Genomic DNA, 10,452 nt, shown 5'->3' on the forward strand with positions numbered 1-10,452 from the left:
TGACCCCTCGGTGGCCCTGGTGGACAGGGCACAGCCACGTGCTTTGCTGTGGGACCAGTGTGCCCCCTATTCCTAGGCAGCCACTTTTGGGGTCCACGCAATGGGGCTGTCCTTTCCCAGTAATGTCTGATGGGCTGAGAAGGGGGTTCTGCTCACCAGCCCCCCAGACTAGCCCAGGAGCTCCCGGCACTGCCACCCTGCGGGGTTTACCCCAGCACCAGTCTGCACCAGCACCAAAAGGCCGCTGTACGTCCGCGGGCCGCCCGTGTCCCGCTCGGTCCCAGCGATGTCTCGCAGCAGGTCCCTGAGCCCAGTGTGGCCGTTTCTGGGGCAGGACACAAGCCCGTGGGGGCTGCAGCTGCCGGCCCCTTGTCCCTTCCCCGGCCTTCACGCTGCCTTTCAGCCGTAGTGTGTGGGGGCTACGGGAGGACCTGGCCACGAGCACCAGGGTCAGAGCTGGGAAAGACCAGAGGGAGACAGAGGGGTGCTCTTGGATCCTCTGTCTTTGATGTGCAGTCATTATCCTTGCAGTTTGTATTCTGTAAAACTTGGTATATTTCTGTGCAAAAAGGTATTTATTAAAAAACCCTCACTGTCTGAGTGGCACGGGGTGACTTTTTCCCCCAAACCGGGACGGGGGTGTCTCGCCGGGCGCAGGTGGGTTTGCATCTCAGGGCTGAGCTCTGCGGGGTGATGGGGGCGGCTGTGGGGTGGTGGCACCAAGTCCCCCTGGGCCTTGCGACACTGCCCCAGAGAGGTCCTCTGTGGGGTGGGCACGGGTTGGAGACCGGGGTGTGCAGCTGTGGGGTTGGGACAGGCATTCCACATGGGGCAGGGGCTTCCTCGGGCAGGGGGTGCAGCTCTGGGGAGTCCTGTGGGCCCCGGGAGGGAGGTCAAGTGTGGAGGGATTTCCCCAAGGCTGGGAGGGGATTCGGGCACACGGCTCGTCCTGATGTTCCTCTGCACGCTCCTGAACCTCTTAGATAATCCCCTTTAAATAGCAAGACTAGGGCAGCGTGGGATTTATTTTAAGCCCTTTCAAAACTGGATTTTTATGGTCAGGCCTCGCACTCCGTCCCCATTCAGCAGCGTTTACAACCGCCGCTCATCCCAAACGGATCGTTTTATCGCTGCAGACTCCACTGAGAGGCAGAAGAGATTAGCTCGGGCACAGCTCAAGGCCGGGCGGCCGCAGCCTCCATGGCTTCCTCACAGGAACCGGGGGGCTCCTGTGGTGGCATGGGGCCGGGTCGGGGTCCCACAGCGAGGTGGGCCGAGCCCTGTGGGAGGACGTGCGGGCTTGTTGGCCTGCAGACACCCCTGTGCTGCTTGCATGGGGGCGGGAGGGGGCCGGCGTGGCTCCTGGGCTCGCTTTTATCCCTCAGTTTTGAGCTTGCTCCCCAGGGTCCGTAAATGGGACCAGGAGAGAAGCTTTGGGTAAGGTCTGCGGGGCAGCCCCCAGGGCTGCCATCTTCCTGCCCATCACACACCGGCCCACAGATGCCAGCAGCAGGGCCTCCCTCGAAGCCAGGGGCCCAGCGGGGCTGTCGCCTGTCGCGGGGAAGGCGGCGGCCGAGCAGCGCCCGGCGGCGGCTTTAAGCACGCCCCGGCAGGCTGCCAGGAGGGGAGGGCTTTGTCCCGCCTGCCGTCGCCTCCCGCCGGCCGCCCGGGCAGGAAGAGCTGCTGCTTCCAGGTTGGGAAATCGCTTAAACAGCTAAAAAAAAAATACATAATAATAATAAAAGCGCCCCCCCAGCTCCGCCCCGAGCTGCCCCCGGCACGCAGCGGGGCGGGCGGGAGGAGGCGGGCACAGGGGGGCAGAGCCCGGGGAGGGGGGGGCGGCCTCCATAGCCCCTCCGCGGGGCAGGGAAGGGGAAGCGAGACCCCTCCGGCCTCCAGCAGGGGGCTGCTGACCCCCCCCAGGGGCAGTCCTGCCGGAGGGACGCCTGGGCTGGGCAGGGGGGCCGGGACGCTGCGGGTTTTACCCCCCCGGGGGTCCGTGCCCGGCTCCGCCCGAAGCCCCTCCTCGCTGCACGGAGGCTGGGACGGGAGCGGGGCTGCTTGGCCCTGGAGAAAGGGGCTTTCTCCTGCTGGAGAAAGCTCTGAAGGAAGTTAAAGGAGGAAATCCGGCCGCTTAAGCGCTTTATTCTGACGGATTTTGACAGCTTTTATTTGTTTATGGCCCTAGTGGCTTAGACACTCAGAGCTGCTCCACTCCCTGTGCTCCCTGGGGCTGCAGCAGCTGGCCGAGGGGCTGGGCACCCCGGGTTTCTCCTGTGGGATCGGTGCCTTTAGGGACAGCCCCAGGATTTAAGGTCCCCCCGTGGGACCTGTGGGGCAGCCAGGTCCCACGAGACTGGGGGCTGCTGTGCCCCCGACACCGCATCCCGCAGTGCCCCTCCGGGCAGAGCCGGCTTGCAGGGACAGAAACTGCCGCAGATGACGCTGGGCAGCTTTCTGTCTCTAATTAAAAGCTTTTTAATGATGGAGGAGGAGAGAACAGAGGGAGGTGATCGCTGGAAGTGCTGCTTGTTGCAGGCACGCAGCCGGTTCTGCCGCCCTCGTGGACGCGGAGTTATGGGGCCTGGCTGATGCGGCCGTGGGGTGGGATCGGGGTGTCGGGGCCGTGCCTGCTGTGGTCCACGGGGCTCCAGGAGGTAGCAGGGTGCTGGGACGAGGCTCCATGGGGAGGAGGCAGCACTGCGTGGCCGTGGCCGCTGCCGGCCGTGAGCGGCCTGGTGGGCTGGAAATGCGGGCGGCAGAGACCTGGGTGCTAAAAATAGGCCCCGACGTGATCAAAGAAGGCAGGGCCCCTGCACGCTCCAGCTCCTCGCCGCCTCCTGTTCTCCCCCTCCAGGCTTTGAAGAGGAAGAACTTCCCTTCCCCTGGCTGCCTGGGCTGTGCGGGGGCTGGCAGCCCCTTCTGCGGTGGAGATTTCACCCTAGGAGCAAAGGGGGGGGGCTTTTGGGGCATGGGACTGTGCTTTTCCTTTCCCTCGGGGCGGGCGGCGGGTGTCCGACAGCTCTGCTTCAGGCACTGTTCATCCGATTCAGCTTCTGGTTGTCCGGGCACTAGAGGAGATGTGTGGGAATGGGATATAGCCCTAGGGGATCCTGTGGTGAAGCGTGTGTGGAGACAGTTTAGTCCTCAGGTTTTCCTGTGGTAACCTGGAATTTTATCACCAAAGCATGTGTTTTGCTTTTAGAAAACCTCGCTTTTCCTCTAAGGTGTGTGAACACAAAAATGTATTCCCAGGTCTCCAAAAATCTTTACTTCTGGAGGGAAAGCCCATAGGAGCTGTCTTTATTGCTGTTCCTGCCTGTGTTTAACTGCCTTACAGCACGAGCCTTGTCCCCGTGCAGGTGCCAGTTTTGAAGACCTGCTTGCTACCGCTTGCTCTCAGTCTTCAGCTTTCTTTCCCCTTGTGTTTAACCCCAGGCCCCTGTGGTTCATCCTGTGTGGCCGTGGGCAGGCGCTGGCAGCAATCTGAGGAAGACAAAAACGATGTGGCCATTTTGGGGACTGGACCGAGTCCGCTGTGACCTGCTCTTCACCGAAGCCATCAATCAAAGGATGCAGGTCCCCAACAGGCTGAAGGTGGCAGACAGCTACAGCCCTGTGGACGAGGAGCCCGCAGCCGAGGATGTTCCTCCTTCCTTTCGGATGCACATCCCTGAGAGGATCTCTCTTGCAGGTAATGTCCCAGTTTTTTTTTTTTTTTTGGGGTGGCTGAAGTTTGGTGAGGCTCTTTAATATTCTAGGGGGAAGGATTGTTTTATAAAGCCTTCCTTCCGCATCTCTTACAGTTCCCTCTTGGTCTTTGGTAGACTCCCTGCTTTGAGTTGCAGAGATATATGGCCCTGCTTTGAAAAACATTTCCCCAAACTTGCTTTCCTGGAGTGGTGTGTGTTCATTTGCTTTCCAGTCCTCACCTCTCCAGGCTGTCCCACTGCTCGTGTCTGTGGGTTGTGGCTTTTGATGTACATCTATTAACTCTGGATGGTGTTAACAGGCTCTCCTACCTGGGAGGATCTCTCCTCCCTCCTGTCCTCAGGACAACAGGGCACGTTCAGGTTTGTTTAATGCTTCCCTCTCTCCTCTCTGTAGAAATATCAGATGCAGGTCTGAGGCCCATCCTGCTGGAGCAGCAAAGGAAGGTCCCCTCTGTTGTGTGGCACGCGTCCGCAGACTCCTCAGCTCAGCCCGCCGCCCCAGGGGAGATCTCATTTCAGCACGTAGCCGTCAGACCGAGCTCCCAGAAGCGCAGACGACTGGTACTGTATCGAGAGCAGCCGGGCTTGCCTGTCCTGGTGGTGGGGGCATCCCAGCAGTTGTTTTTCTCTGGAGGTCTGTTATCGGCCCAAGCCAGAGCCATTTTCCAGCATGCTACCTCCTCCCCACAGAGGGTGCTAGTGGCAAGGATATAGAGGGACTTGTTTCTGCCCCATAATCAGTACAGAGTCCCACACTGGGTCATCAATTCAGCCAGATCTTCTACTGCATTTTATGAGCAGGAGATGGGCTGAAGTGGGTGCAGTCCCCTGCAACCTCCTTCTGGTACTTCTGAAATCCCTTTTCAATCACTGTTTCTCCTGGATGAAGTGTAAGATGGAGCTGTTTCATCACTGCAGCATAACGGGTTGTGTTGGAATTGAAAGCAGATTTTAACCTAGTGGGAAACTAATTCAAAGAGATGCCTCTGACGTGAGTAGAGGAAGGCTTGTTTTGAATGCTGGAGCTGCTGCTCTGCCTTCTCAAGTGCTTTAACCTCCCTAAAATTCAGGAACCATTTCTGAATGTATCACTTCCCTCATGCTCACAGGGTCCTCACCCCGCAGACTGCCCGGGGCATGGGGCCGGGCTCACCCTATGCAGGCTGTGCCCTAACGCAGCTGTGTTTGATGCCAACAGGGCCACAACAGCAGCAGGTCGCGGCGGGAGAAGATTCCGAGTGACTACACCCAGCTGGCCTTGCACAGCCCGGGCCAGCGCCACGAGCGGTGAGCACGAACCCTGAGCAGTTTGGGGTGGGCAGGGGCGGCGTCTCCTGGGGTCCGTGGTGCTTTGATGTTCCCTGTTGGTGCCCCGAGGTGAGGCAGATCCAGATGAGGGCTCTTGGACGAAGCTGGAAAGCAGCCTCTGGTGTTGGCAGGGAAAGATTCATGCCAGGCAGCGTTGGAAGGCAGCTGTGCTGGTCCCCAGGGTGACGTGCTGCCCTCTGAGACATGCAGGACAGTGTGTCCCCACTTGCAGCTCGAGGCAGCGCTCTTGGTCCTTGCCTGGTCATTGGGCCAACAGGGTGGTGCTGCCCCTACTTTGGCTGGTCCCAGTCTCTCCAGCTCTTCCCATCTTCCTCCCAGTGCTTTCTGTTGTGTTCTCCTGCTCCAGCACTGGTGCCAGGGCTTAATGTAGTTTCTGCATGGACTGTTGAAGCTTGCAGTGCCTTACAGCCAGGGTGGGCTAAGAGCACATTTGTTTTTCATCTCTTTGAGTGTACCCTGTGAGCAGGAAGGGGTTTAAGTTGGTCTTTTCCTTGTAAATCTTGGGGTCTGGATTCAGTGCATAAAATTATTTAGCTTAATCCAGAGCAGAGCTGTCAAGAAGTCAAGGTCTGTCTGGGGGAGGCAGGAGAGGTGTGATGGTGAAGGTCTGCTTACCGTGCAGCCGTGGCTGGCTTTGGAGGAGTCAAGAGATTGCCTCTGCACCTGGGCTGCTGGAGCGGCTTCTCCCACCTGCTGACGTGGCGGTCTGGGTGCCGATGGCATTGCCCTGAGATGCTTGGAGCAGTCGTAGGGACAAAGGGCCCTGCCAGCCTTTGCTTTCGCCCTACAAGGCCAGGCAGTAACCGGCGTGGTTTTTGTGCACCCCAGGCCAGACGTGTGCCCCCTGCCCACTCGCAGCGCCCCGCTCCCCCTCCTCGCCGAGACGGGCAGAATCTACTCCATGCAGAACATCTTCCAGACCATGTACCTCCTGGGCCAGGTGCTCTTCCACCGTGTCCAGGGCTCCCTGCAGGACCCGACGCCATCCAGGTGACTTTGGCTCATCCCGAGCCACCTCCCTGCCGCTCTGCAAAGACCTGCCTTTGCCTTGCAGAGGCAGCAGCCAGGCCTGAGCTTCGTAACCCTCATGGGAGCCACGGGGGCAGGATGCTCCCGCACAGCTGCCCCGGTCTCTTCTCCTTGCCTGTTCTTTCAGCTTTGGGTGCCTGGTGTGGTTGGGCTGGGTGCACCCTGCTAACCCAGCTGGGCTGGCACCTCCTGCTTGGCTTAATACCAGTCCTCTGGTTGTCCCAAGTGACCTAACATCACCCGTGACACTGCTGGGTCTCAGCTGCTCGTCGGTGCTACTTTTTCTGCATGCTTGATGGAGAGAAGTGTGGGAAGGGGATCAAAATCCAGGACGAACGGCCCAATACAGATCCTGTCACCACGACACCCTCTCCTGAAGACTCACAGCACCAGTTCTCCTTGAGCAAAACCTCCAGGCAGACAGGGAGGAGAGGGAGCATCCATCATCCGCACCGCTCCGGCACATCGTTCCCTCCCTCCCCAGCTGGAGCGGAGCTGTGGGCATTGCCAGGTGATAGCCAGCACACACTGAAAAGCAGGGACATCTTCAAATGTGACCTTTAACAAAGTCTGGCCGTGCTCTCTGGTCTGGTTAGTGGCCGCATAGCACCTTCTCCCTCCTCCTGTCAGCCATGGAGGAGGTTTAGCCGTGGTACCACGGCAGGAGGTAACTTGTGGAGCTGCTGTAATGCAGTGGGGTGACCCCTGAGCCTCTCCCCAGCTCTCGATCTCCCTTTTGAAGCCAGGCACTGTGAAACACCTCTTCTTGGTACTTTGCATCATTTCAAACGCATATGGTGTCTCTTTCGTACCCCCAACAGCAGCAGTAAAAACTGATTGAGCTGACTTGTGTATCCTGAAATTTGTATTAAAACAAAACAAAACAAAACAACTCTCGCCTTGGGTGGAGACTGGAATATTTCCATGGCAGTGACCTCTTGAAGGCTATGAGTCATCGGGAGGTAATTTCTAGTCTCTGCTGCAAAGGGTGTTCACCTGTGTCAGCTGGGATTTTTCAATTAAAAGCTGCAGAATGTGTCCAGTTTTAATGGCTTTGTGCTGGGGGGAGTTGGATTTTCTTTCTGTTGTGACTTTCGTACTATACCGTGGCTACATTATGTGGAGGCATTATCTCATAAATGCATTTTCAGGCAGATTCCTTGATCTCTGCATGCTTTTCTGTCTTCTCTTCAGTGAGATCGGTATCAGGTTGCAAACAGGAATAAATTCCCCCCTTCCTGAGGTCCCCAGAGGAGTGGTGTTTGACAGCTGGTAACCCCTGATGTATCAGCGAGTGCCTGTGGGAGATCCTTGGTTTACAGACGAGCTCATGTAACACCAGCCTATGATGGCAGCAACACCAGGCTGAACATGGCAATTTGGGTTTTTCCCCGTGCATCTGCTTTATTTTGTGGCTCGGTGCTGTGGGCCCTGGAGCAAGGCTGTGTCTCCAGGGGTGCTCATCCGTAGCCTCGGCCAGTGCAGCCGCTTGTCCCAGGGGTGGCCCCTGTGTTGGCAGGGATGGGAGGAAGTGTAGCACAGTTGGGATGCTTGTTTGTATTTCCAGTAAGATTTGCTACGAGGGCAGCAGGCAACACTTTCTTGTGGGGGAGTCATGGAAGAGGGTAAATCCTTGTCTCAGCAAACACAGGACCCTTTTCTGCTCGCTGATGCACGTGTTCAGATAGGCACCCCCAGGTGGTGGCTGCTTCCCACCAGCTGGATCCCCACCCGCTGATGTAAATGACACCATCCCTCCAGTCTGGCATTGGCCATGTGGTCTGTGTTTGCCTGCCTTGCTCTAACTCTGGTTTATCCAATCCTCAGTGAATTCCTCTGGATATAGAAAATGGATGCTGGGTAAATATCATGTTTTCTCTCTGTTGGGCCTCTAAAGAAATAGAAGCATGTGTTTTTACTCTTGTCTGCTGTGGCATGTGCTGTATGTTCTGTTGTGATCACCCCGGGGTGCATGGTGGAGGGGTGTAAAGATGCATGATGGGGTTAAGAAGAAATCAGGCGGCGCTGTGCAAGTGCCGTTTCCTCTCTCCTGAAGCTGTGTTCGGCTGGTATGACCTGGGCATGCATGCACTGCCTGCATGGCTCGGCTCCCCGCGGCAGTGCCACGTGTGCAGGAAGATAATTGCACCTCTCGAGCAGTGTTTGCATCTCTGTTTTTCTCCCCCAGCTCCCAGGAGGCAGGCCCAGCCCCGGAGAGCTCCCTGGAGGAGGTCGGCACGGCTGAGATGGCAGCAATGAGAAAGCAGGTGAGAAAGGGGGTGGAGGGCTGCGGGTGTTTTCTGGGAAAGCCACGAGAGGGTGGAATAGGGTGCTCCAGGGATCTGTTGCTCAGGCTCGATTTGCTGGCATTGCCAAGCCAGCCCTGGGTGGTGCTGCTCATGGAAAAGCAGGGAGAGCTGGCGTGTGTTGACCCACCGAGCCCCTCCCTTGAGGGGCTGCAGGAGATGGCCAAACCCCACCAACCTTGCCTTCAGGGAATGGTTCAGGTACTCTTCCGATGGGAAGGACCTTTTCCTGAAGCATCCCCTCTTGGTCTGAGGTAGGGCTGCTAATTCTGCCACGCGGGAGGACCTGAAGGAGGTGGCAGCCCCCATTTTTCCTTCCCTCCATCGCTGTCCCTGCGCCAGCCTCCTGTGCCGTACCGCAGGGCTGCTGATGGCCCCGCTGCTTTCCTTGCAGCTGATGAGGATCTCCGGGAGGCTGCGTGTGCTGGAGGAGCAGTGCAACGCCTGGCAGCAGAAGGAGGCCCTCGTCTACTCCGTGCTGATCTCCGCCTGCCTCGTCAACACGTGGCTCTGGCTGAGGAGATGACTTTCTGTGCCCCAGCCTCCCCGGCCCACCGTGAGCAGGGGAGGATCCTTGCTCACCTACTTGCAAACAGTAAAACCGTGTGTTTCTTCTGAACTTGACCTGCTTTTTGCACTGTAGGCCCCGCAGGCCCCGTGTCCTTCGGGCCCTGATGACCAGATGCCACTCTTCAGCACCAGCAGTGGGAGAAGTGAAACCCTGAAGCTGGACCTTGTGCTGCAGCAGCTGGAGATGGGTGTCGGGGGGTGGTGGGGTGAGACAAGGGGTAGAGGAGTAGATAGGAGGGATGGACGTGGGGGAGCTGGGCGCTCCCATCCCTACAGGCCCTGCTGTGCCGCCATCTCCTGGGCTCTCAGGGCGCCGGAGGCTGCTCAGCAGCATGTTTGCAAATGTTCAGGTCCAAAGTGACTGTCAGCACTGCTGAGCTCTGACTTATCCAGAAGCTTGGCCTTTTCCCAGGGAGACTGAAATGGGAAACGTCCCCACGGTGACTCTCTGGATTATAACACCTCGTAACAACAGCACAAGCACAGCCAGACTGTGGAAAAGCGCTCGTTTGGGCAGCAGGTAGGTGTTTGTTAGGTTGCTGGTGCCAGAGGGCAGGATCACTCCCAGGTCTGCTGCCAAGCTGCGATTTCAGCAAGGGTGCAACAAGAGAGGTGAGGGGAAGTCTCGGCCCAGATGCTCTTTCACTAAAAACAAGCACTGTTCAACAGCTCTGCTGCTTCTTGCCTTCCTTGGTGTCCAGGAACACCTGGCTTCGGGGGGAATTTGAGACTCTCAGTGGTTCATGCAGCACATCTGGAGCTGTGCCTGTGTACTTGGGACAGGTCTTGGCAACGGGGGCCTCTCTCTGCCACCTATAAATGATCGTAGCTGGATCTGCAGGTCACCCACGTGTCCTGATAGCTTATTTACAGACCTGGGTGCTTGGGTTTTTCCTGCCTGCATCAAGCATCCATGACTATAAATCTGTCAGGTGGATGCTCACTAATAAATAAGTGCCCCACAAGTAATTGCAGGTCTGAACCTGCAGCTGATGTCTGGGCCGAGGAGAGCACCGGGATTTACTGGTGCTGAGCTGGTTCCCGTGGCTTGCAGCTCAGGGACGTGGTCAGACTGGAAGTGTTTGGAGGTGATCAAACTGTGTGTGATCCTGGAGGGTAATTATTGGCGGGCTGGAGGGGTAGAAGATGACTTCTGCATAAGGTGTATGTCTTGGTTTAAATCTGGAATCACTGACCCATAAAATGTGCATTTTAATAAACTTTCAGTGTGCTGGACGTGTCTCATGTGCCATCGTGGAGCCTGATCCCGGTATCCGGATGGGTGGGGATGGGTGAGGTTCGTTCCCTTGCCAGCAGGACTCTGACCTGGTGCCGGCTGTCTGAGCCACGCGAGCTTGTTTAATCAGACCTCGCCGGCTGGGCAGCCCAGGGACAGCTGTTCTGGGGCTGGAAGGAGGGCGAGCTGGCGATCTGGAGCTGGGGATCTGGAGCCCACCTGCAGCCCTGCCGGGGGGCGATGCTTTTATTTATTCCCTCTCTCTCCA

The 10,452-nt window shown here is 57.7% G+C and overlaps 1 protein-coding gene across 4 annotated transcripts; it reads left to right on the top strand.

Annotated features, from left to right (window-relative positions):
- The first annotated feature begins 1,573 nt into the window (after positions 1-1,573).
- On the top strand, positions 1,574-10,183 carry FATE1 (fetal and adult testis expressed 1). 4 transcript variants are annotated; one of them, XM_035323932.1, is made up of 7 exons: positions 1,574-1,693; positions 3,439-3,694; positions 4,108-4,274; positions 4,909-5,000; positions 5,871-6,032; positions 8,260-8,338; positions 8,772-10,183. In XM_035323932.1, exons 2-7 carry the CDS (start codon positions 3,505-3,507, stop codon positions 8,901-8,903), a joined length of 822 nt encoding a protein of 273 aa, XP_035179823.1. In that variant the 5' UTR covers positions 1,574-1,693; positions 3,439-3,504; the 3' UTR covers positions 8,904-10,183. The 4 variants fall into 4 exon arrangements, with proteins under 4 accessions (XP_035179823.1, XP_035179824.1, XP_035179825.1 ...); XM_035323933.1 differs by having other exon boundaries at positions 4,912-5,000; XM_035323934.1 differs by lacking the exon at positions 5,871-6,032.
- The last annotated feature ends 269 nt before the right edge of the window (positions 10,184-10,452 follow it).

This window comes from Oxyura jamaicensis, chromosome 4 (genome assembly GCF_011077185.1).
Source record: "Oxyura jamaicensis isolate SHBP4307 breed ruddy duck chromosome 4, BPBGC_Ojam_1.0, whole genome shotgun sequence".
Lineage (NCBI taxonomy): Eukaryota > Metazoa > Chordata > Aves > Anseriformes > Anatidae > Oxyura > Oxyura jamaicensis.